The sequence below is a fragment of the Rhinolophus ferrumequinum genome, chromosome 23, assembly GCF_004115265.2.
Source record: "Rhinolophus ferrumequinum isolate MPI-CBG mRhiFer1 chromosome 23, mRhiFer1_v1.p, whole genome shotgun sequence".
NCBI lineage: Eukaryota > Metazoa > Chordata > Mammalia > Chiroptera > Rhinolophidae > Rhinolophus > Rhinolophus ferrumequinum.
Genome location: NC_046306.1, coordinates 26,692,566 through 26,719,483, shown reverse-complemented (window position 1 = coordinate 26,719,483; position 26,918 = coordinate 26,692,566). Strand labels below are relative to the sequence as shown.

Sequence of the window (26,918 nt, the reverse complement as noted above, 5' to 3'; positions counted from 1 at the left end):
ATAGAACCCCCCACTGCCCACAGAGCTGAGGCACCACTGGGCAAAGGGCCTCCTTCCATGTGGAAGGTCCGATTAGGGGCAGCAGGAAGTGGGCAAGAGCTCAGGCAAACTATTCTAAGTATGGAGAACTTCAGAATATCCTCACGTCCTCTTTCCTTTGGTCAAGCTGGCCTTCTACATGAAGTGTGCAGCACCCAGACGCTGTAGGTGGGTGTGAAAGCTGGACCGCTTCTCACAGAAGGGCAGTAATGGCTTCCCAGACCTTGCACACCCAGGCTGCGTGCAGGGCAGATGGCAGTGTAGTGGCTGAGAACCCAGTCTCTGGCATCACACCAACTTGGGTTCAAATAACCAGCTGAGTACAGCAAAAATAACTACCATTTACTGAGACTTACTATGTGCCAGGCACTATGCTAAATGCTCACGTGCATTATCTCATAAAATCCTCACAACAATCCCACAAGGGAGGTGCTGTTATCACACCCAGTTGGGCCAGAGTTGCATGTAGTAACCTGCCCAGACCTAGGGCTGTTTGAGCCGGACATCTGCCTTCTTCACCACAGCACTCAGCCTGCCACGGTGCCTCAGTGCCCTCATCTATAAACTGGGAATAACACCTAATCAAAGGTTGATTTCTGGATTAAAAGGGATAATATAGGTAAACACTTAGCACTGTGCCTGGCACATATTAAGCACTCTTACTATTACTGCGACTATTATTAATAAACACACTGGTGATAACTTACTAGCTCAAGAAAAAAAAAAAAAAAAGGAGCCTCAGTAGATAGGCATTTAGTGGAGGACGGTAGGAGAGGGGACAGGATTTTCAAATAGCCAGTGGACTTGAAACCCACTGGCCAAAAAATCTTAGACATCACATATTCTGCCCTCTGTTCTCATAATTCATCTACCTGTTCCAAAACCACCAACACTCTGGCATCCAAAGCATACCACCAAACTGCCCTCACAGCTAAGATTTCTTTGCTTTTGAAAACATGGTCCACATGCAAACAGGTGACTCTCAGACAAGAGTCAGCGTCAGGTAAGATCAACAGCCTCTACCCGCCTTTGAGCCCAGGTGAGTAGTCACTCCCGGCAGGGGTGGGGACAGAAAGATGGGGCGACTTTCAAACGATACAGGCAGTCAGCAGCTGGGACCCCGCTACTCACCAAGAATGGGACCCACCTTCTGTAGAAGACGTAGGTGAGCAGAGTCCAGGACCAAGAGGAAATGAGCCTAGAAGAGGTCTTTAAATCAGGCTTTCATCACCACTTGGTCCAAATGCCAAGGTCATGCCAAGGTCATGCCACGTGGTAGGACATGCCACATGGTAGGTCATGCCACGAGGCCCCCACTCAATAAGGGAAACCAACTCAAAAGTGGGAGCTGTTCCATCTCTTTAAAAATTGGAAGCTGGGCAACTGCGTGGAGGGTGATCAAGGGAAAAGGAAGTGTGTTTTGCCTAAGACAAGGACAGAATACGAAGCCCTGCCAAGAATCAGCCCCTTTCTTGAGGGAGCTGCTCTTTCAGAGCCCCTGCGCAGACAGCATGGTGAGAGTCCTTCCATGGTTTACTGTCTCGTGATGTGTCCACAGCAGTCACCTGGACATCCTCCTCTTAGCTCTTCCTCCCCACCCTGACTGGAAGAACAGGAGCGCAGAGTCCAAGTGAAATTGCCCCTCCCCACTCCACCCTTTGCTCAGCACATAATCCAAGGTTGGCACAGATGTGAGTTACTCCAAAAAAACAAAGGCAAACGGTACCTAACATATCAGTGACACAGGAAGAAGTTTCAGCAGTGACGTATCACATTTGGCAACGAAAAGCGACTCCCTTGGAAAGTGACCTTGGGTGGGCTTAAGGAACAGGCCACTGCTGTAGTTTTCTAAGCAGTGACACTCTTGGCCCTGAGTCATTCATATCCCCCCCGCTCCCATCCCTGTCAACATCTGGGAAGCTCCTGAGCCTGCTGGGAACTCACTGGCAGTCTGAATAGCCGAACTCAAGGATCCATTCAAATCAGCTTCTAGCCAACTCAGCAACTAGCTTAGACTCAAATCACAGGGTCTGCATCATCTCCCTTAAAACATATTTCTGGAATATTCTTGCAGAAATTAAGTCAACTTATAAGATAAGAAGCCCAGTGGGAAAAGATAAATACCATTTAAAAAGTCCACCCATGTTAAGGTTAAAAGTTACATTTCACCCCCTTCTGATACACTGGTTTCAAACATATATTACAGAATTGTACACCACTAAGAGTAAATTTTTTAAAAAATATAGTTATACTATAGCTACTGAAATGCTCAGAATATCAAACAGGCAAAAACTAATAAACACAAACATAAATGAGGTCCAGGCTGCCTCAGAGGGTTTCACTCGCAGGAGTAAAACTAAGTCTGTACTTTCATGATGCTGAGAGAGGGTAAGGGGGTGGCATGCGCACACAAAGGGACAAGAGTCAGGTGTCCTGTGAGCAGGGACAAGTAGAACTCACCAGAGAGGACGCCCAGGCTCAGCCCTCTGCAGACACTCCCTGGTTCCTGTGACGCCCTGTTCGTCACTTCCTTTATGTCACCAGTTAGGAGCTAACAGCAACTTAAGCTCTGACCTGGTGCACTGGTCAGGCCTCCTATGCTGCAGGGAGGCAGTGCTGCAAAATTTCAGGTGCACTCAAGCCATGTTCGCAAAGGCAGGGCGGGCAGGGATGATCTAGTCCTTGCCCTGGTGGGCAGACAGCAAGACGGCGTCCCGACTTCACCCTGTGACCCGGGGGAAGCTCCCTCCCCGTCTGGCCCTCAACTTCCTCACTAGCAAGGTGCTCACGACTCTCACCCGAGGAGCCTTGGAGGGCTGTTGTGAGAATGTATAGGATTCAAACAGGAAAACAAAACAAAAATCTCTAAGTCAGGCCTGCACGATATTTATGAATACAAAAACAAGTGGGAAACATAAAGCCTTGCGTGCAAGTGAGACACTGAATTCACAACAAGGGAGGGCACACAGTTTCAGTCACATTTTATTTCTCACACACACACAAAATGGATCTGAAGCAAGTTACACCATTAAGATCTGCACAGGTAGATGTTAAAATACTCTCTTGAATCCCACCTGAAAAGTGAAATACCTTCAATAAATGGAAGAAAAAAATTGTGCTATATAGACACAAGGTGGCATTGCTCTCCTGACTCCCCCACTAGGAAATTCCATTGTTCACCAGAAAGAGTGTGGGGAGATCGGAAGAAAGCAAAACCCAAGCTGACCCTCTGGCCTTCTTGTTGGCAGCTCTGCTGAGCATCGAGCTTCAGCTTCCCAGGACCCCAGGACCCCTGGGTGCCCATCAGTGACCACTTCCACAAAGGCATGTGCCAGGCACCCTGACCCCAAAGGCAGCCGTAAAGAGTGGCTCTCTGCTGTTGGATCCCAGCTGAGACTCCCTGCAACCAAGGACCCACCATATGCCCACAATGGGGTAACATGAGACAAATGAGGTGCCCTCTGTCTCTGGTTTGGGAAACCCAGTTCATTCATCAGTGAGAATGATGAATCATTAATCAACTCCACTGTTTAATTCGTTGCTGATATACTGCCTCATCCGAAGGACAAGCATTTAGAAAAGGCCCCGAAAGCACTTGCTTTTGGGTGCCCAGGACATGACTCCATACCCACAGCAGCCTCTGATGACATGAACGTGCTCAGCCAGAATCGTGGAATACTAGGATTAGATGACAGCTCGGAAAACAAGGACCCAGAGGGTGACGCGTCCTGCCTAGGGTCCCACAGCCAAGACTGAAACCCCACGCAAAAAGACCGCATTTTGTTTTTAAGGAGGACTTGAACCTGAAAAAGAAAAGCTGTGGGCTAAAACGGAAGTAAAAATTCAAAAGAAAGAAGCTGCTTCAGCGCTGCACGCCATGGGGAAGGTCATGCAGGCACTGTGAGCTGAAACGTCGAGAGGGTCAGCCCTGTGCCGGACGCTTCCGTGATCTGGACAGTGTGAGCTTTCAGGGAGGCAGGAAGGCTGCTTTAAACAGAAACGGAACAAACCAGCACCAGACTGAGGTGCTGAAGCAAGCCATTGCACCCTCACTTGGCAATGAGAAGCACTGCGGCACAGAATAACTGAACACACGTGTGCACCGAGTTCTCTCTCCTGTACCCTCTTCCCAAAGTCAACCTCACTCCTATAATTAGGAAGGGGGTGGGAGGGGAATCACAGTTTTGTTTTTTGGTGTTTTTTTTAAAAAAAAAAAGGTCCCCAGTAAAACACAAACTACATTTAACTGGTCACATTACAGAAAAAGTGTGCATTTAATCTTCAGAATGGTCAAACCTCTAATTGGGTTGGCTTTTCCAGAGTTTTAAGCAGGACCTTGTGGTTTCAGTGAAGAAGTCATTGTACAATTACAATCTATAAGAAAAGTGATGTTTAAAACACATACACAATACACACTTGCCTTAAGAGAACTATATATACAACACAGCAGCTACATGGGTGGTCGGTCAGGCAAAGGGTGCACGAGCGAGAAGCCTGCGGCTCCCTGCCTCATGGGAAGGCCCCAGAAAGCACTCGGCGGCAACCCGCCTGCAGCACAAACATGAACACCATCATCCCTGAAAAGACACAGCTAGCTGGGCTGCCCCACAGGAGCCTTCTGAGCCTAAACATGTGGAAGGGGCTCAGTTACAGTACATTCTACTGCATACACTTGAAATATTACAGTGTGTTTCTTCTGCCAGACTATTATAAATAATTTTTCGTGCTTTCTGAAGCAAATAAAAACTGAAAACTTCTTTCCATCTGTGATGAAATAAGGTGAACCCATATCGTAAAGCAGAGCTCATGTTCCACAGGATTTCATGTGGACAGAATGCTTATCTGATCGGTCAGCCTTTGTCCCTCCAGCCTAGAGAAGGCAACCCCCCTGGAGCGCGAAGGCAGGGCTTCCAGAGCAGCTTGGGTGAAAGCTCTCCAGTAGCAAAGGCGTCCAAGCCGTGCACCTCTTCCCTGCTGGCAGGGAACAAATACAAAGACAAATATGGGGGGCCCTGAACTGGTTGGACACAGATGAACAGCCACTCTCTGATGGAGCCCAGAAACATTCAGCTGATGGGAGCTAGAAGCTCCACGCAGCCACACCTGAGCTGGGCAACACTGTCTTCCAGGTTTTTAAAACGTTTAAAAAACCCAAATTTTTACCCCATGACTTCATTCCAACTCAAAGCTGTAGTTTACTCACAACCCAAAACATAAGCACATAGACTGTACGTACAACTTTTTAAAAAACCCACAGATATAAAACACTCTACAAAAAACAAAAAGACAGTGAGCTGAAGCCTTGCCATTGTCTAAGTCACAGCAGCTGGGCTTGCCTTGGAGCTCTGCCCCTCGCTCAGTCCTGCTCTGGCTCTCCCAGCCCTGCGTGGCCCTGCTAGTCCTCCGTGGCACCTGTCAGCATCCCCTTGTCGGTCAGGTGAGACTTGAGCGTGTTGAAGATGTGGAGCTGCTGGTCTGGCCGCAAGGTCATGAACTGCTGAATCAGCTTGCTCGGGTTCGGGCCCCTGGAAGGAAATGTGAAGAAACAGCTCTGATGGGGACCCAGCAATTTCTAGGGCCTGACTATCCAAGTGGCTGCCCCCACCTCTGGATGCCCTACTAACTTAACTACTGGAGGACAGAGGGGCCCCAGGGAATCCATAAACAGCAGCAATGGAAAGCTGCATTCATAATTGCTTTTCACTGAAACTGAGACGGGGCTAAAATTCTAGAATTGCACCATATTTAAAAATCCGCCAACTTGGTTCAGATGGAAAGGCACTGTACCTGATAAAACTGGCGATGTACACATTGACAAAGGTGGCCATCAGATACTGGCAGTCAAAGCGATCCATGATGCCTCCGTGACCAGGAATGGTATTGGCAAAGTCCTGTCGGAGGCACGAGAAGGACTGGTGAGCCTGGCTCCGCCAACATCAAACCCTGACCTATGGTCCCACCTCAACGTCCAGCTACTGTCCTGAGCAGCTCAGGGAAACGGAACGTGAGAAGTGGGCATTGACTCGAATGCTGAGGCTGTAATAGGACACAATCTTATGAAATTACAAAATGTTGCTTTTGAAGAAAGATGTAAGATATGATTAACAAATAAACTGAAAATCCAACTACTGGATTGTTCTAGAAACACTGTCTTTTTACTTAACCTACCAAAATTCTGAGCATGGGTGAAGAAGAGCACACATTAAAAGCCTGGCATTTTGCAGGGGGTGATGATTGATAGGGTGGGGCAGGGGGAGGAAGGCAGAAGGTGGGTGAAGAGGGTCCTGGCTGGGAGACAATGAGAGGAACAGAGAAGAGGGTTTTCCTACCTTGATTTTAAAGGCTCGTTTGAATCCACTTGCAAAGAACCCTCCAAAGGGACCGATGAGCGAGGCAAAGGTGGACAGGGCAATGCTGTGAATCTGGAAGGGGTACATCCGGACGATTTTCTGAGAAGAATAAATGGAGTAAAAGTCAAGTGCGTGCAGGCCTAGCCTTCCTACATGTTAACATAAATAACTCTTTATGCAACTGACTATATTTCCCCCAAAAAAAACATAATTAGTAAGAAGAATGATTTTTTTTTTAAAATCACTAACGCTTGGCTTAATAGAAGACATTAAGATATTCTACATTCAATCTTTTGTGATACCATGCTTCCCCCAAACTAAGCTCTGCTAGCCAGATCATCAGCTCTAATGCGTCTTTTGAAGCAAAAATTAACATAATGTAAGACCACCCGGTCTTACATTATACTATACTATATAAGACCCAGTCTTATATTATACTATATTATATTATATAAGACCTGGTATTATATTATATATATAAGATATATATATATAATATATAATATTATATATTATATTACCCAGTCTTACATCATATTAAAATAAGACCAAGTCTTATATTAATTTTTGCTCCAAAAGACACATTAGAGCTGATGGTCCAGCTAGGTCTTATTTTTGGGGAAACATGGTATGTTGTTTTGGTTGAAGTACATGAAGAAAATCCAGCCTTACACAGATATGTAGCTGAAAAAAGGAAGAGTATTTTAGTACTATCTTTTCAGATAATTATAGGCATTCTTTGACACTATACCAGAACTTGATAAGTGGTAGTTCCTTAAAAATGGTGCAATATAGAAACTGAAATCCTACCAATGACATTTTTGCACTCTTAAAATCCATTGTTCTATCTTGCACTTTGAGTGGATCTTTTACCCACGTGTGACTGAGTAACACCAGGCACTGGCCCTTTAGAAAACACTGGTTCCCTGAGTGACATCACTCTTCCAAATGTAGACACATTTCGCTCTACAATGTCAAAACATTATACATTAAAATCACCACAGATCTCATCAGCAAATCCTTTTAAGTATGAGGAAACTGTGAAGCTCATAACGGCAGGCACAAACTTTACAAAATTCTACTTTTCACTTAAAAGTCATATTTTATCATTGGTTACAATTACAGTCAGCGGCTTCCCTTAAAGTAACAGGCTCGCTTTATTCATTTTCAAGAAAGATGTCTGCCAAAGATCCAAGTCTAAGACACTATAGTTTGTCAGTTCTTTTCAGGGAAAAATTATGTTTTTATGAAAAAGCAGCTAGTTCAGTTCCTAAGTCAAACAAGTACCCACATGCTTTTCCTTTAGGTAAGCAAGTACTTCAGTATTTAGCACAAGTGTTTTATGCATACTTTCCATTTTGGTACTAAGAGTATTAGGAAAGGTGTATATCTAAGGGTCGAGATTTACTAAAATTAATAATGTTACTATTTCACCAAAGCCACTCTTAGAGGAACTGGCTAATCTTTCCTGAGGGTGTGGTGTGAAGAACCCCACGACTTAGTCTAGTTTGGTGCCACTGCCCTCACTCAAGCTAAGGTGCCAGCAGGTTTACCCATCACTGCTTCTGCACCATCGCAGCAAATGTCAACAAAATGAAAAAGGCAGATAATGTATTATTATGAAAACAGCTGTGACCTCATTGACCCCCTGAAGGATCTCAGGGTACTCCAGAGATCCCCAAAGCACACTTTGAGAAGCGCCGGTCCTAATGATTTGAAGTGGGAGGAAAGGTCGCCTCCTGCCCTCACCCTGCACTCACTTGAACAATTCCCCCTCATCCTGGGGCTTACAGCTTTGGGGAGAGAGGAAGGTCGTTTTTTGGAGGGAAAGCAGTGGTGGTGGAGAGGGGCCTCTCTCCTTGTAGTCCCTACCCCACTGAGGCTAGTTCGCCCCGTGGGAGTGGCACGTACCCAGCCAATGGCCGACTGGATCACCTCAGGAAGGTTGTACGCATGCAGGCGGAACAGGTCCGAGGGCTCACAGTCCACGGTGAAGCTGTTGGTGTCACTGTTATACTCCACAGGGCAGACAAAGCATCTGTACCCAGACATCACATAGGACAGCTGAGGACGAAGAGCAGAGGCAGGAAAGGAGACAGGTTCCGCCGTGCTTCCTGGGCAGCAGGCACCTGGTTTGGCCACGTCCCTCACAGTGCCTAGGGGGTCGGGGACTCACAGCCCAGAGGTCTCACATATACTTGCCCAAACACCCAGGTCCTACATGAATCCAGGAAAGACCTGAGGAACGTGGGCAAAGAACTCTAAGAAGTTTCTCCCCACTTGGGGGAGCCACAGTCCGTTTTTCTCAGGATCTCTAAACTGCACTAACTGGAGGCAGGTGGTCGGGGAATGGGTACAGTGAGAAGCAGGCAGCCAGGAGAAAGAAAGCGGAAGAGCAGTATGGCAGGGAACCGGCCGTGAAGGACAGCTGGACAACACTTCGAAGGGGAGAAGGCCTAGGGTCAGAGCAGGGAGTGATGCTCTTGAAAGGACTGGAGGATGGTCCACCTACGGGCAGGGCACACACAGGAGAAAACCTGGGCAGGAGTGGCATCTCTCCTCACTTGGCATATCTCACCTTACCCCTTCCTCTCCGGGGCAAATCACCCCAACCTTGAAAAATGAAATGCCTGGACAAGAACGCCACCTGCTGAGTGGTGCCATCCCTCAGCATGAGAGAAGCACAAGTGTGTACAGCCCCTGCTCCTCGACTGCCAAGACCCCAGTTGAAAACTGGCGGATGAGGGACAGCCGGTACTGCTTGTGCCAGTTACGGAGTGTGCCACGCTGGTGCCCCTCTTCAGGGCAAGGTCCCCATTCAGTAGGACAGAGTCCTCGGCCTTTGAAGACACGCTCTCTAGCCCTGGACAGGCTTTGAAGGTGGGTGTGAGGCCTCTGTCCACTCCCCGGCCCGGCCAGCAGCCACCACCTACCAGAAGGCCAAACAGCACGGTAGCAAAGAAGCCCCCGATGAAGCCTTCCCAGGTCTTCTTTGGGGACAGCTGTGGACAGAGAGCAAGTTCTTAGCAAAGGGCGTTTTGATAACTCTGGCTTTGGGAACAATGAATACTTGTTTGAAAACCTCACTGTTAACCACCTTCCCTTCTAAAATACTCCTATGCTTGGTTGGTTTCCTTGTTCCCTGCCTGATTCACCTCAGTTTCCCTTCTGTTTTAATTGGTCATTCAAATCATGTATTTATATTATAAACAGTATGCTAATTAACTAACGGCAACACTCAGATTCACATTAAAACCCTCAAAATGTGTCTATACAGTCTATAAAAGTATTTTCTTTATTAGCTATTTTCTTCCTGTGGGTAGTTATCAATGTTTTCCTTTGGCTTTTCTCTTAAAACTAATTTAGTGCCAGCCTTTCTCCAGGATGACATTGAAGACATACACACCAGCTAGATCTCCTCTGTCTCCCAAGCGGATCTACTTGTATTGAAAGCACCACCCTTCCCTTACGGTGATATTTTATGTGAGAGCAGTCCGTTTACCTTGATGAGTGGGGTCCGACCAAAGAAGAATCCAAACATATAGGCCATGATGTCATTACAGATCACACAAGAAATGGGGACAATGAACCTAGGAAATAACCCAAAGGATCAACTCTACCAAGATGATAATACCTCAAAAGTCCATACCACTCATAAATTCCAGTACCAAAATAACCTATAAAGTACTTGTTACCCATTAAGAAATAAACTTTAAAAAAGGAAATACTGAACAAGCTGTACTTAATACCTGGCACATAGCAGGCATTCAAATATTGACTGACTGACTACTGAATGAATAAAGGTGGCAGACTATAAAATGTCACTTGTTCTTTTTTGATTATAAAGTAATCTATGTACATGATAATATAAACTGTAAAGGAAAGAAAAGTTTTCCTACCCCTATCCATTCCCCAAAATAGCCATTTTTAATCATTTCTGATTTTCCTTCTTTTAATAATTGCTTCCATAATTCTACGTAATATACCAGGGATGCCAAAAAAATGTATGCAAGTGGACACTTTGGTCAATGTTGCTCAAGCAGTAGTTTGCCGTAATCAGAAGTGTCTGGACGCTGATGGTAACCACTCTGAGCACCTCTTGTAACTGCAGAAGTCAAACATGACTTGTATTCATCTTTTGTTATCAGTATATAATGAGTATTACAATTTTAAAACAGTTTTCCTCTCTTAAAATGTATATACATATTTTTAACACCCTCTGTATTTTATGTCTTTTCATAATTTACCTTTTTTTTTTTTTAACTGTTTATTACTAGCTCTAGATGAGCCCTACCTTTCCCTGGGACTACCATAAGGGCAAAATCACCATCTCTACACAGCGATTTCTTCTCTGCCTGCCCTGCTGGTCTAGTCATCGCTACCATGAAAAAGGGGGCAGTTTCCATACTTGTACCATCACCTACCTCTCCTCACTCTCCACTCTGACAATCACTTTTTATTTTTTATTTCCTCTATTACAGTGTAACACACTAGACATAAATCTCGATTTCCTGGCCTATCAACTATAGGCAAAATTTTCTGACTTCCGGTTAAGAGAGGAATTCACAGCCTCTGAATCCTCCCACTACCCCTCCCACCAGCCACACAACATTTACTTTGTCAAGACTTCCAGGACATACTCTCTACTCTACAACTATAATTTTAAGTCTTGTAAGTTGAGTCTGAAAACCAGTAACTAGAGATTTTGATGTTACTCACTGTAGACGCAAGGGGCATATCTGGCCCTAAAGATGAGGATGTAGCATGTGCTACTGTTAACAAACATCTAACGAAAACTCAGAAAGAAGGGAAGAAACTCTATGCCTCCCACTGCATTGTAATTTCTTTAATTTCAATAACACATAAGTCTAACATTTATATGAGCTAGTCTCTGTTCTAAGCACTTTACATGTATTTACTAATTTATTCCTCAGGAGGTGGGCAGTACGTACCCTCATTCTGAGATCTGGAAACAGAGGTGCAGTCTGGGGTCCCGTCCACAATATTTTAATATTTCTCTTATATACACTAAGATACGCCTTCACTTCTTTACTAAGACTATCCAACTGCTGATTTCCATCAATGCTGATAGATTTCCTGTTGAAACCATTGCATTTCTGGAATAAAATCTACTAAGTAACCAGTACAGTCGTGTACCACTTAACTACAGGGATACAGTCTGAGAAACGCATTCTTAGGCCATTGCGTCCTTGTGCGAACATCATAGAGGGCATTTGCACGAACCTATATGGTACAGTCTACCTATATGGTACAATCTAGGCTGTATGGAATAGCCTATTGCTCTGTGGGGGAGGAAAAATAATTTTCCTTCTACCCTCTGGGTTTTTGGCCAAGACATCCCTGTAATAAAAAACATATAACAGGAGAAAAGTAAAACAAAAGTTTAATAACATGTATACCAAGAAAACTGAGTAACTGGCCAAAATGGCTGAAGCCACCACTTTAACCACCATCTTCAGCTGGAGACAAAAGATGCTGGGGGTAGAGGGAGTCGGTTAGGGAAGGCTGTCAGGACAAGCAAAGTAAATAAGGGTAAGGTTGTTCTGAGATTGAAGTCCATTCTCTTCTGCATTTATAGGAGTTTGTAGAGATTAAGGTCATGCCTATCTTTCCCTTACAAATGTAAATATCTTTTACAAAGGGTAACTTCTAATTGGTTTTCAGAGCTTCTCCCATGTCTGCTGTTTCTTAAAATTAACCAGCCTAAAATAACCCTATGTCAAATAGAGATATTTTGGGGTGACAAATTCTGTTCCCTTCAAGCTCCTAGGCTACAAATCTGTACAGCATGCTACTTCACTAAATACTGTAGGCAATTACAGCACAATGCTACGTATCTGTGTAATGCATCATGCTACCACTTCACCAGGCGATAGGAATTTTCTGTTCCATTGTGACCACGATAGTTGTGGGGACAGAGTCCCAGAAAGCAGTTTCCAGGCTCTCGGCCTCACGTGGAAAGATGCTGGTTCGGGTAGTAGGTGGCCATCAGCTGCGACCAGTTAGCCATTGGCCACTGATATAACTGCCGTGGCTAAGCTAGCAAGTGTGAATTGCTGTTAGCAAGGAGGTTGGTCAGTTGGCAGAGAAGCGGACGGCAGATTGCGGATGATGTGGCTCCTGCTTCCTGAGTCTGCAACCCAGCCGCAGCTAGAATATAGTGGTATGACTCCCCTATTTATGGCTCCGTGGGGGTTCGTTTTTGGTCTCACCATGTCCTACGTTCTTATGCTGGGAGGGACCAGAGACCCCACATGACAACAGTATACGTGGTCTGTCATAGACCGAAACGTTAACTGGTACATGACTATATACATTCTTCGGACACATTGCCAGATTTCATTTGTTAAGTTTATTTAAAATGGTTTATCTATAATCATAAAATAAATCAGTATATCATTCTTGTTTCTCCTTCCCTATGCTTATCAGCTTTAGTAAGGGTTAGATAAAACTCAGGTGTTATCATTGGTCCTTTATCCAGGTGTGCATTTTTATGCAATTTTCAAAACTGTTCTATAATGGTTATCTATTCAAGTTTTGTTCTTCATGACTTTTAGTGGTTTACATTTTGCCAGGAAATCATGAAAATTGCCTGTAGGATTTCAAACTTGTGGCCATATCAGTGGCATTGTCTTTGATTCTTTTAAACATCCCCGTACCTATTAGTTTAGAACTGTGGTTCTCAAAGAGTAGGTCCTGACCAGAAACATCAGCATCACCTGGGAATGTACTAGAAATTCAAATTCTCAGGCCCCCCCCTGAGATCCACTGAAGCAGAAATTCAGGGGTGGGGCCCAGCAATCTGTGTTGAACCAGCTCGGCAAGGGATTCTGATGTAGCTCAAGGTGAGAACCGTGGGCTTAGAAGGTAAGGCACTTTTACATGAGAAACATTCACAAAATAAAAGGGGAAACCTGGCATCACTTACCAGATCATTCCTTCAAACAGGTTGTGAATAATGAGATGTGACTGGGTCACGACAATCAGTAATGTTACATGGGTCCAGCCAAACTGCAAAAGAAGGAAAAGAAACAACTTTATCTATCAGTTTACCTTGAAATAACAGTAAATACCAAAACAGAAAATTGCTGAGGCGTGGGTAGGAACGATATCTGCTTCTGCACTTGTCTTATTAGAAGTGAAAAGGTATGCAACAGGCCTCTGGAAGAAACTTTGTGCCCCAGCTACAGTCCCCAACAAAAGTTGGGACCACATGGTCCTGAGTCCTTCTGTGCTCCGCAAAGCTGGGTACTTCTCATTTTCTTAGTATTTGTTGAGTGCTTGGGGCACTCAGATAGAGGACGTGTTCAAGTTGAAGGAATGATATAGCAGGTAGCGTATCTGTGGGCAACGCCTAAAGCTTCACCTTGAGCCCTACCTGGAGCCCACCGTCAGGTCCTGTGGAGAGATCACTTAGGGTAACAGTGATTGGGCCTAGCTGGATGTCTAAGAGCTGCCAAACTTAAATGGGCCCTCTTCCTTCATGCCCTGGGATCTAGATACACACAGAACAGACTGCACTCTGGAGTTTTGATTTACTACAGAAAGGATGAGAGGCTTGTTGAGTTTCTGCAAAACTTCATTTAAGCCAAGAATTCTCTCTCTCTCTCTCTATCTCTCTCTCTCTCTCTCTCTCTCTCTCTCTCTCTCTCTCTCTCTCTCTCTCTCTCTCTCACACACACACACACACACACACACACACACACACACTCACCCATCCCCCTTCCCCCCACACACACACGCACACTTCCCTTACCATGTAGAACTGCAGGCGATAGTGCTTCTTGACCAGACTCAGCACAAACATGCAGAATCCTGGTTTGAGGAGGGAGGAGAAAGGGCAAAAGAATCACATTCTGCATTTATCTCTGTCCTAGTTATTTCCCTTATCTGTGTTACATGGTCCTTTGGCTAATTCCCTGGTAGTCGTTAACCTGTGCAGAATCCCAAAGCCAGGGAGGGGGTGGAGGGGGGAACGAGTTCTTCAGACAGCAGGCAGAAGGAAAAAATTACTCCTTCGAGACAATCAAAGGAAGGTCCTATCTTTAAATCTGGCAGACTACACTCAAGTTAGGCCACTGTTCACCAGATAAGAATGTTCCAGCTCTAGAGCATGGGCCAGCAAACAAGTCAGGCCAGCTGCTTGTTTTTATAAATAAAATGGTCCTAGAACACAGCTATGCCCACTTGTTTACATTTTGTCTGTAGTTGCTTTTGTGCTACAACGTCAGAACTGGGGAGTTGCAACAGAGACCCAGGTCCCCAAAGCCTAAAATATTATCTGGACCTTTACGTAAAAGTTTGCTGACCTTGTCCCAAGAGGTCAGGTGGAGGGGGGATCCACCAGGTATGGGCTCAAGGCCACCCTTACCTGTCTCACACGCTGACCCATACTGTGGCAAAAAGTATCTGCAGCCTCGCCCCCTTCTCCAGGAAGGAAGAGGACTTTTACCCAGAAGTGTGCTGGGCCCCTCAAAAGCAGCCCGGCCCAGAAGACAGCATGCTGCTGTCCCACACACCCCTGAGCTCTCTGTGGGGGCTGCTTTCAGGGTCTGAGTAATGCCCTCTGAATGTCCTCGATGTCAGTAGGCCCCTTGGCAGTGGACTGTGTATGTTAATAGCCAGGTGTCATTCACAAGGCTGATCAAAAACAGGTCAAACAGATTTGGGTCAGAACAGATTTCTCACGTGCCTCAAACTAGCTTTGAAGCAACAAGGAAAAACACGAGCCTGCTTAGAACTAGTGTACAGTCTGAACTGAGTTTAGATTGACCTAACACTGTACCGTGTGTCAAGTTTTAATGTGTCTGATTTAAACCTCATAGTAACTCCACAGTTTAAGCTCCCAGCCCCTCTGAAGTCACAGTCTTTTCAAACCCAAATCAGTAAAGTTCCCACCACACTGCAGCATCAGTCTCCTAAGAAGTCTCTCCTAGAGACCGACATTTGTTTTTATACATAAGTTCCTGGGTGGTTTTCTTTCAGTCACGCCACAGGATCTCTGCCAACAGGCAAATCAGGACAGGATCGTGCTCTGCTGGTCTCCAACAGAGGCTGGGACACACGGCACAGGGCACAGACTGCAGCCCCCGCACCCACAAAGCCCCCCTGTCTCACTCTCTTAGTCAAGAGTTGCTACAGTCCCTGTACGGCGGAGCCGCCAGTTCTGACCCCTGCACGGGCAGAGCGAACGTCATCAAAACTTTACATTCACCAAGAAATTCCCCAACTCCTACTCAGCAGACAAGAAGTGATGAGCTCCCCAGTGCATACCTATTAGGTAGAGAGTAAAGGAAATGAATCGGTGGTATTTGCTGAGAATCCGCAAAGGCTCCTCTCTCTGGACCAGCGTAAAAAAATAATCTGTCACTGTTTCACCATAGAAGAAGTAATTTACACACAGCAGAAAGTACCTGTAAATGAAGACAGGTCACTGCCAAAGGGAGCACAGGGGGCTGGTCCTTTACAGCAGGGCCATCAGAAAACCCCGAGGGGAGGACCAACACAGCAGTTCCCCCCAATCCTGAGACAGACCCCCTGGTACGCTGTTCTCTAGTGACACTGTAGGTGAGAAGTTTATCTAGAAACTTGTGGCAGCTTTCATCCACCCTCCATTTATCACAAACTTGGGATTTAGTTTTTGCCCTTTTGTAGTGAGTCTACACCTAACCTAAGCACACTCAAATCGTAAAACAATGCTCCAAAACACACCTCATCCTGCCTCCCAGTCTTATCTCCACTCTCCCAACAGAAACCCTGCGTGCCCATCAAGATGGTTCACTGCGGCTTTGCCACCGTCCACTTTGCTCCTGTCTTTTCCCTGCCTGGGGCATCCTCTTCACTCATCTTTCTTCACTTGCTGCTCAAATACATTTTCTTTTCTTTTTTTAAGTGTGTTTTTCCAGGACCCATCAGCTTCAAGTCAAGTAGTTGTTTCAATCTAGTTGTGGAGGACGCAGCTCACAGTGGCCCACGTGGGGTTGGAACCGGCAACCTTGTTGTTAAGAGCACCACGCTCTAACCAACTGAGCCATCTGGCTGCCCCTCAAATACCATTTCCTTCATAAAACCTTGCCCAACCTGTTATCTGCCTCCCCAGTCTGCTTTCTTCTAAGGAAGATTCCAGATTCCTGGCAACTACTAAAGAGTCCTCAAAGGCCAGCCACACAGTCTGGCCTATGAAATACTTGAGTCTCAAAGGTACTATGCAAGTGTGTGGGGACAGAGTCCCAGAGAGCAGTTTCCAGGCGCTCAGCCTCACGTGGAAAGGTGCTGGCTCGGGTAGTAGATGGCCATAAGCTATAACCAGTTAGCCATTGGCCACTGGTATAACTGCTGTGGCTGAGCTAGCAAGCGCAGATTACAGTTAGCAAAGGGTTGGTTGGCAGAGAATCGGACAGCAGATTGCGGATCGTGTGGCTCCTGCTTCCTGTGTCCCTAACCCAGCCGCCAGCGAGACTACAGTGGTATGACACCCCTATTGATGACTCCATGGGTGTTAGTTTTTGGCCTCACCATGTCCTGCGTTCTTGTGCAGGGAGCAGGACCAGAGTCCCCGTGTGACAAAGTGCATGGCCATCACTGCCCTCCCACCTACTGCCACTGTAAATATCCGCCACAAAACACTGTATCATCCAAATGCGTTAAGAGTCCCTATTCGGCCCGAGAGCTTACCAGCTGAGGGTCCTGAACCAGGGCAGGTCATAGGAGTGGTAGACATTGTAGCCAATAGTGATAATCTCGTGGAAACACTTTATCTGAACACACATCACCTGCAGGACACAAAAGAATTAGAACACTTGCTAACTCCCCAATTGTTACAATCTTTGGAAACAGAAGCTAACAGGTCGTAGGACTTCAAGAAAAACCACTGTCTTTAAGAAAAATGTCAGTCCTACAGTGATTGGGCTCTCCTCCTCTTTTCTCTCTCACACCAGCCCACATGGAATGTAGCCCTTTAAGTCACAAGGAGTAGATCCAATTTCTCACAATAAACACACGTTCCTAAAATTTCAATTAACTTTTTTATTCTAGAACCTCCCAGGACTCAATCAATTTCTTCCCCTTTTGACTTTAAATAGAAATACTTGAAAAGCCCCAACTACTGTGCTCCGAGTCAGCTGTGTCATCTGACCCCGTCCATGACAGTGAGACTAAGAGAGAAGCCCTGTGGTTTATGATTTCTTAATGAAAGGCTTAAGCCTATGCAGGAAAACAAGAAACAAAACCAAGAATCACAGTCACAGCTGGGGTCACAACACAATGGAAGTGGAAATCAGTGGAAATCACAAAATGAAGAGATCTTTAACCACATACAAATGGCGCATGCTAACAGCCCTCCAGTTGGCTGTGAAAGGTGAGAAGTCACAGATATTCTAAGAAAGGCATGTTCTGAAGAGCCTGGACCCCAAATGATTCCCAGAACCAACCCAACACGTAGCACTTCAGACGAGTGACCCTGCGGGAAAAACTGAAGGCAGCAAATAGCACGCAAATGGCACTTACAATTATCATTAAAACCATTGGTCCCAGGTAAATGATGACGAAGAAAAACGCAATCATGGCCAAAGTCAGGATGCCTCTCACCCACCAGTTCTTCCATCTAAGTTAGAGAGGAGGGAAAGAGAAAACACGTTAAAAGCCCAGAATGGCTCTTCCTTGGAGGAGAGGGCCGGAGGTCAGTGCTTTCCAGAAGCGCCTCCTTCACGCTGACAGACACAATAGCCACATGCTGGCGGGAGCAGAGCCATGAGAGCCATGGCCTCAGCCACACCAAACTCAGAGGGTGCTCCAAGGCCTACAGCAAAATACACCCAGCTTGTATCTTAATGAAGGAATCAGCCAAAAATCCCACTGGAAATGTAGCGCCCTCTACTTCTGTATCTGCTTGGATGGCTTCTACGGCTGTCTCTATCTGAAGAAAAAACTATAAACATTTTCCAGGCGGTGGACTCCTAATTGCCCTGCCCCTGCATCGTTATGGTGACAATATTACAGAATGATAATAACACCTATCACAAATATGCACCTGACACTTTTATAAGGACTTTACGTATTTATATTAATTCATTCATCTCTCAACACTCGTTACTAGCTTTTATAGATGAGGAAATGGACAGGCCATAGAGCTGTGAAGTGGTGAAGCTGGGATGTGAATCCTGGGAGTCTGGCTCCAGAGCCCATGCCCTTCCTACACAATACAACCTTTCAAAGGGACACGTGTGTGGGAGCCACCACACATAGGAACGCTTTTAGAAAATGTTTTGGGGTCTTATAGTTTGTATTTTTATTCTACCCACATAGCTGGTGTACAGGGAACAGAGTCTCAGGTCTAGAATTTTAACCCTGGATTCACCCAAGTAGAAATATTTCTCGATTCTTCTGGGATAGTTTTAAAATGTCCACAACGGATGTGTGTGAGCGAGGGAAAACTAAATGTTGAGCTGGAAGCCTGGGCTCCCCTGTGAAAAGCAGCCTACCCATCAGTCACAAACCCGAAGGACCACTGGCCGTCACGTGCTGTCAGTCTTGCCCACTACCACTCTGTCTACGCTTTCCTCCTCCTTGGACGGCCTCGCCCAGCCCAGCCCAGAGCACCCTTCAAGGGCCAGACCCTTCCAGGCTGTTTTCGCAATTGCTGTTAAGCCTAGATGACACTCAAGGGAGCCCTGGGCGGAGGCAAGGGGGAGGCCCGCCAGTAGGCGGGCCTGCCCCACACACCTTGACAGGGCTCTCTGAGGGCCCTGGGTCTCCCAGGGCGCTTGGACACAGAGCAAGGCCCCCAACAAGCACCTGCACCAGTAAGCCAAGTTACCTTGAAGACAAGTTGGAAAGGGCCCTGTTGAGGACCTCCGGGGTATCGTCCGCAGAGGTCACGAGGGGAGCAGCTTCTGCTCGGCTCTCACTGTCCGATGCAGTCTCTCCATCTACCTTTGTATCTGGCTCTGACTCCTACACGGCACAAAAACAGAAGAGGAAAAGGTAAAAAATACTGAGTAGGATACTGAGAAGTACACACCTATCACAGGAGATCTGTGGGAAAAGACCGGAACAGGGCCTGCGGACCTGGCAGAGTCAGGTGACACAACAGATGGGACTCACAGAGTCCCGACACTGTTCTGACATGTGCCAAGGTGGCCGGCTCTCTGCTGCAGGAGGGGCAGCCACCTGCCGGAGGAAGGATTAGAAACAGCCAGGTCTGCTCAAGCCCCCTGCCTTAGAGGGGAGTGGGGGAGGGGACAGTCCACAGAGGGACAAAGCACCTCTTTTTGTATCCACAGAACGCAAAAGGGGACTGTGACTGGACTTCATCCGGGCCTCATTACTGATCCTACTACTCAGAGCTTTTATTTCTTAGGGGAATTTAGCACAGTGGCTGTGTGAAGAGGTGGAGGAGAAATGAAATCACTTAGAATTACACAGTAACAATACTAATTAGTATTTGTATAGCCCTTTATTGTATTACTGGGAAGTGACATTGAACCTCGGCGCTTCTCTTGTTGAAGGAAAGAATTCAATTAAGAGACAGAATTTTGTGCAGAATAAAACAGCCCAGAAATTTATTAGTAAAATGGAGTAACATGGCGTGGGCTGACCCAAAGGAAGGAAGCAGCTTTGCCTTATATCATATAAAGGCTTTTATTTCTCTGAGTAGGATTGCCCCCCTCTCTCCCTTCCCTTATCCCTCTTTCTCCCCTCGAGGTGCCTAGTCTTCCCTTCTCTGGCTCTCTTTGATTTAGAGGCATGTGTAAACACATCCTTTACGGATACGTGTAAACCTGGAATACTGTTGGGCTAGTAAAGTACTGGTGATCCTGACAAAACGGATGTGCCCCCCTTTCTCTAACAACATATCTCTTTGATTTAGAGGTATGTGTAAGCCTGGAGTCCTGCTGGGCAGCTGCCAGGGGTCTCGACCCAGGTAGGAACCGCAGCAAGGGGCTTTCTAAACCAGGACTAAACTTCTCCTTTCTCTCTTTCTTTCATTGTTTCATTCTTTCCTTCCCTCCTTTCTTTCTGTTTGTCATCTACCTTATCACCTTGACAGTTTTTAGAGCATTTCTCATATCTGTGAACCTCAGAGCAGTTCTGGGAGGAAGGGAAGGAACAGAGGAAGATCCCTATTTACAAATGAAGAAACAGGGGCTCTAAGAAGCTCAATGGCTGGCCCCAAATCAACTATGAACGTAGGTCTTCTTTTATTTAAGCATCTTGGAATGCATTTTATTGTTCAGTAAGAAATTCAAAACAAGGTCGGCCCAGTGGCTCAGGCGGTTGGAGCTCCGTGCTCCTAACTCCAAAGGCTGCCGGTTCGATTCCCACATGGGCCAGTGGGTTCTCAACCACAAGGTTGTCGGTTGGACTCCCACAAGGGATGGTGGGCTGCGCCCCCGGCAACTAACAATGGCAACTGGGCCTGGAGCTGAGCTGCACCCTCCACAGCTAAGCTTGAAAGGACAACAACTTGATTTGGAAAAAGTCCTGGAAATACACACTGTTCCCCAATAAAGTCCTGTTCCCCTTCCCCAATAAAAAAAAATCTTTAAAAAAAAAATTCAAAACAAAGTAAACTAGAAATGGCAAAAGGATGTTTCACCGCATCTTCAAAGACTTTGTTAGGTACATGTGCAAACACAGAAACAATTACATGTTTTTTTAAGTTGAACTAACAATTTGAATTTCCCTTATATGAAGTTGAGCACCATTTCATGTTTACTGGCCCTTTGGTTATCTTTTGTGAAATGTCTGTCAAGTCACTGCCAGTTTTCTATTGAGTTTTCTGCCTTCCTTTTTATTGATTTGTAGGATTTTTTTACACATTCCAGATTTGTGTCACTGATATGTCCTCCCAGCCATCTCTAACCCCACTCCCATCCGAGTCATTCGTTCCCTCTAACACTCAGACTCCTCCCTCTGGGCACTGGCCACAATGGGGACTTAGAGGGAGATGTTTGTAATTGTCTATTGCTCCCTAAAGACAGGAACCAAGACACCTTGTTCTCATGACATCCCAAAGCCTGGCACACAGCAAAATGCTAATGGATGGAAGAATGGCGGGAGAGAGCCAGGAGTTAATTCCAGGGATGGTAAAGAGATATCAAGCTCCTGCCCTTGTGGAAACAGCTATTTCTAAATTAAATTACAACACTGGTAACACCACAAAACAGAAGGCCTAAGTAGCATGAAACTGCTGATACAAAAGGGACAGCTAGCTGTTTTTGGTAAAGGACGTATAGGACCTGAGGGAAAGAGCTACAGCTTCTGATGATGGAGTCGCTGCTCCTTACTCTGCCACAGCTGAACCAGGTGGCTCTAGACAAGTCACGTGAGTGACATCAGTGTCCTCACCTTATAAAAGGGGCCCAGAATGGGCCCTCCTTACCTGTGGGGGGGTCACTGAAGAGATACAACCAAACTCCCACCCAGCACTGTGTCCCATTCTACCACCCCAAAAAGTTCTGAAGCACAGCAACGCCTCCAGAACTATCCCTCTCCGGTTAGCCTGCACAACGACTGAGGCATTCAGAACAGATTTCCAGTCTTCACGTTATCAACATTAACACCCACACCCACCGGCAACCATCTGTACTAGGAGGTAAGGATGCTGCTGCGTGATTATCTACATCTGACCCCTAAACCAAGGGCCTTTCACATGCAAGGACCTGGGCACGACAGAGGCCTCCCGGCAGATGCTCTCGGGAGCATCTAGAAGCCACAGGGACTGAGCTGGAACACAGCAGGCGAGGCCACGTGCCTGTGTGCATGCGTGCACAAACACACACACACAGAAGGTTATTTTTAACTCATCCATCCTGTTGTCAAGGAGACTCACAAAGGCTGCCAGTTCCCTAGGCGAGGGAGGGCAGGAAGGAGCCAGGCAAAGCCCCTGCATGGGAGGGGCAGGGAGCTCTGGCTCTGTGCTGAGCCCCCCCCCGGACCTTCCAGGCCCCTTTTATGCACATTAGCCCAGCACTGTTTCCTGCAGCACCGCCATTGGTGACTCCTCTCCTTCCGAGCCAGGATGGGTGAAGTGCAGGCAGGTCTCCTGAGGCAGAAAGCAGCAGGAGACAGAGAACTGATACGAAGACACTGTGACTGTTGTTATTTCCAAGAGGTCAGGGGGCCTGGGATGAACAACTACTAGGAAATTAAGTAAACGCCCTGAAGACACAAGCCTGAAGGAGATTAGCTTCCTAGGTTTCATCTGCCTATAAGCAGGGTCGTGGGCCTCACCCCAGATCACTGAAAAAGCGTCCCCACAGCTCTTATATGGACTCCCTCTGAGCAGGAGACCAACACCTACACAGACAACCATTCTCCCGCTGGCGTGGTGGAAGCGCAAATCTCTGCTCAAGGGAAGGAAAGGGCACAGCCCAGGAACTCATGGACAGGGAGGAAGCAAATCAGACCCCTCTTTAGGCTCCTGACCCCGCCCCCAACCACCACCACCACCACCACCAGGTGTCACAGAACAGCAGGCCAAGGAAACAAAAACTTAAGAGAACCTGGAGGCCCACAGGGCTCCTCCTGACCTCATGGGCACAGACCTTGCACATGGGCCTTGCACTTGGACTCAAGTGCAAAGGACTGAGCAAAGGACTCCAAGTGCTGGTGCAGCTTCCAGAGTGGGCCCGGGAGCCCAAGTCCCTGCTCAGAAAAAATCTGTCACATGCTAGACCAAGAATCAGAGGAGCTGAGCATGTTCCCTGGTTTGCTCCTCCAGGGGAAGGTAAGACAGGCAGGTGGGAAGGAAGGCTGTCTGCAGGAGGCAGCAGCCAACCAGGGAGAGCAGGGCCCAGGGCCCGGCTCTGATGCTCAGCACCCGGCGCAGGCCTCCATCCTCCGGTCTTCCCGGTGGGGAAGGAGCCGTCCTCTCAGACGGCTGTGGGGATGATCAAATGCAACATCCATGAAGTCTACGGACACCATACAGGGACTGCAGAGCAACACCCCCACCCCTCAGCGGCCGCAGCGCCAGCACGGAGCACAGGACGAGAGCACCAGAACCTTCAACGCTCACCCAGGCACCCCGGGCGCCTCCAAAGGAGCGAGGGAAGCCTGGCAGCCATCAGACCTCGCTGGGGCCCAGGTGCTGACCAATGATGTGAGCTCCGCCATCTGCCCGCCTCGCGTCGCCTTTCACACCTTCCACTCATCCAACTGGCAGCCCCAACTCAAAGCTGATCCGCTTCCCAGAGCTACCGTGGAGGCGGAGGCCGGAAGCGCAAAGGCAGCCGCGCGGACGACTGCTCTCTGAGGGGGGACAAGCGCAACGCAATCCACTGAAGTGTAGAAAGAAACGTTACAACTTACTTCTGTTTCTCTCGTTTGCATTTTCTTTCCTGTGTGTGCTTTATAATGGGCCGATCGGTACATGTACCTTAGGAAATTTGTGCAATCCGAGGCACATGGTAAAACTTCACATACATGTCCGACACGGTGTTGTGACAGCGGCCATAGGTGTCTTGTTTCCCACTGCACTGAGCAGTCTCTGGAACATAGCAGGTACCCAAAGATTTGTTGACCCACTGAGACAAGAAATCCTACTTGACCGACCATGGACCAGAGTGTCCGCACTGCACTGAGAGTATGACGGAACCCACTCTGATTCACAGCTCCCATGCCAGGACCCAGGCACCAGCCTCCACGGTGGCCCTCGCAGCAGGACCAGGCCAGTGCCCGTTCCCACCCCCCTCCCCGCTGTGCGGTGGGTCTGGGGACGCAGCTCAGTAGCTCTGGGACCAGCACAGGACAGCAGGGAGCGGCTGCATCAAGTTGTCTCAGCCCAGCTCCCAGGCATCCCCTCCCTTCTTCCCTCCTTTTCAACCCAAGGGCCCAGATCAGAGGCTAAGTGGAGTGGACCTTGTCTCTCAGGTTCTATCTCAATCATCACCCATCCTCCTCCACGCCCTTAGCCATTTCCCAAGGGGGTTGTGGTGCTGGTGTAAACAGGAAGCAAAAGTAGTGCTTTACATGGAAGGAAAAAAGCTCTCTCCGAGGCCTCCTTCCTCTTGGTTCACTTAGACCCTTCAGAGAAAAGGCAGAAGGACTGAGGGTGACGGATACATGGAATCTCCGGGTACCGAGGCTCAGGAGAAACTCATGCTCCAAAGGCGCCCCCACCTCCTGCCCAGAAGCCAACCCCAGCACCGACTTGGCTTTTACAACAGCACAGAAGCCTTCCTTTAACAGAGGCAAGAGAGGGCAGCCAGGGAGGGCCAGAGGCAACAGGGGGTGGGGGGGAAGTTCCTCGTGGTCAAGGTCTGGCTGTTCCTGGCCTGGGAGGCGCCTGGCTCAGTCCGGAAAAGCACGCATTTGTAGAACTCATTTTGACTGTTATTCCCGAGGTGGAAATCCTCCCTCTTCCCATCCCCTCTCAGTCCTCAGGCTTTCCTGAAGGCCTGCCTTGGGCTTACAAAAGCTTGCTGGGCAGCAGCCCTTTCAGGCTCCCTTTCCGTCACCAGTTGGTATCAGGGGCCCACACTCCAACCTCAATATTTCTCAAGACTCCACAGTGACACCCACAAGTGGCCATGGTCACAAGCTTGACCAAAAAAGCGTGGCTGTGGCCAGGCTGGACAGGAGCCCTGGGCATTGTGTCATGCGGCTGCAGGCAGATGGGACTGACCCCACTCCATACCCCGTTTCTTTACCAGTTGCCAACTCAGTATTCTACCTTGCTGAGGAAAATATATTAATATTCTGTTCATGTTAGCCTAAAGGGAGCTAAAAAGTAGGGAAAGAAAATAAGGGGTATCACCCACTAGGCTTTTTCTTCTTTTTCATTTTCAAGGCAATTTCATTAAAAGGTAGTAAGTACAGTAAGTCCTCATGTAACGTCATCGATAGGTTCTTGGAACTGCAGTGAAGTGACATATAACGAAACCAATTTTACCACACGCTAATTGATATAAACAAGAGTGAAGTTCCTGCAGCATCTCATTACTGTCATGACGAAACCACGCTGAACACAACGATGTTCTTCGAGGACTGCCTCTACTCAGTGTGCCCCGGCTGCTGATGCGTCCAACAACTCTGTCCGTTGCACCAGCCTGGCATTCAAATGTGTACGTTTCATTTACTGAGTGGCTGTAACTTACACAAACTGTTTTTGGTTGTTTTGGGTTTTTTTGTATTGCTTTAAATGCAAATTACAAACCTCGTCCTGGAGGAAAGTCATCAGGCAGAGCCTAACCTTTTGCTAAATATCTGCTTGCATCTTAAGCCTTGTGGCAGCTGCCAGGGCAATTCACTCCCACTTACAGGCATGTCCCAGGGAGAGAAATTACCAGAGACAGGTTCATCCTTAGTAAGAGTGTCAGGGACCTATGTGTCCCTCTCACTGAAAAAGCCAAGTAGGTATAGGTGTATGAGTGTGTGTGTGTGGTGTTAGGATAGCAAAGATAGTATTTCTAGCTTTTTCTAATGCTAGCTCCATTTGACAAGTTCAATTGTCAGAACAAAGGATCAAGTAGGAGGAGCCCTAATCTCCTCCTATTTAGACTCAGCCCCAAGGTGGCCATACCTGGTCCTCCAAAAGGCTCACACTAATAATGTGAGCTACAGAAAATGCGTTCAGCCACCCCACATGGACTGCTGCCCTTCAAGCACCTCCACAGATAACTGCACTCTACATCAAAAAGCTCCAGAAAAAGGACAGGAAATGACGTGTGTGGCAGATTTGGCTTTTTAAAACCTAACTCTGGCTATGAACCATTTCACTTCCAGACAACAATAAGGCACTTTCCATAATCTAATTTGGGTTTCAAACTCATTAAATGTAAGGACTGCCTTATTCATCTTTGTTTACCTTGAATCCTTGCCTTGAATCTGGTAAAAGCTCAGAGTGTTCTCACTGAATTGTAATGAGATCCATTAACTTTACCTACAAGGCCGGGAATAATGAGTGCCAGAATCAGCGAGCGGAAGACAACCCTGGAGCTCCAGTGATACAAACGCGACTAATGACTAAAAGCCTCTGATTTCAGCCCTTCCCAAAGGTAAAAATGATTGAGGGGAGGGGAGCCCCCAGGGGACACCCATAAAACCCGGGGTGGTGATGAGCCGTGTTTCCAGACAGCAGCTAATGTGTTGCCAGGAATAATGAGAAAGGAGGCACAGTGAAGCCTTTTGGAGCCCTAAATGGCTCAGTCCTACCCTACAAAATGTCGAGGTCCGTGCATATTGCCACACTTTTCCCTTGAATAATGGGAAATGCTCCAAGCAGAGTCAGAACAGCTCTGTCCTTTGAGCCGACTAGACTGCATACATACAGGAAGGCCCCTTCACGCGGACACTTCACGCTACACTCATACTAAGAAACACCTGTGTTCTTCTTCCTACCATCACTATTACCTGAAATTATTCCACGTTTGTCCGTCTCCCCCCCGGAACATAAACTCCAAGAGGGAGGGACTTTTACTTTTCACTGCTATGTCGCCATGGCGGACACCACTGCCTGGCACATAGGAGGTCCTCAATAAATGTTTCTTCACAAAGGGAGGGAAG

General features: G+C 47.2%; 1 protein-coding gene across 1 annotated transcript in view; it reads right to left on the bottom strand.

Moving 5' to 3' along the window:
- Nucleotides 1-2,788: 2,788 nt before the first annotated feature.
- CDS2 (CDP-diacylglycerol synthase 2) overlaps nucleotides 2,789-26,918 on the bottom strand; it is a 45,232-nt gene continuing 21,102 nt past the window's right edge. The window contains exons 2-13 of the mRNA XM_033094405.1: nucleotides 19,225-19,361; nucleotides 17,916-18,012; nucleotides 17,085-17,182; nucleotides 15,684-15,823; nucleotides 14,167-14,225; nucleotides 13,339-13,421; nucleotides 9,892-9,979; nucleotides 9,323-9,391; nucleotides 8,301-8,453; nucleotides 6,369-6,488; nucleotides 5,827-5,930; nucleotides 2,789-5,564 (exon numbers count right to left, since the gene is read on the bottom strand). Of these exons, the coding sequence (XP_032950296.1) occupies nucleotides 5,435-5,564; nucleotides 5,827-5,930; nucleotides 6,369-6,488; nucleotides 8,301-8,453; nucleotides 9,323-9,391; nucleotides 9,892-9,979; nucleotides 13,339-13,421; nucleotides 14,167-14,225; nucleotides 15,684-15,823; nucleotides 17,085-17,182; nucleotides 17,916-18,012; nucleotides 19,225-19,361 (1,278 nt within the window). The 3' untranslated portion in view covers nucleotides 2,789-5,434. The remainder of the gene's footprint in view (nucleotides 5,565-5,826; nucleotides 5,931-6,368; nucleotides 6,489-8,300; nucleotides 8,454-9,322; nucleotides 9,392-9,891; nucleotides 9,980-13,338; nucleotides 13,422-14,166; nucleotides 14,226-15,683; nucleotides 15,824-17,084; nucleotides 17,183-17,915; nucleotides 18,013-19,224; nucleotides 19,362-26,918) is intronic.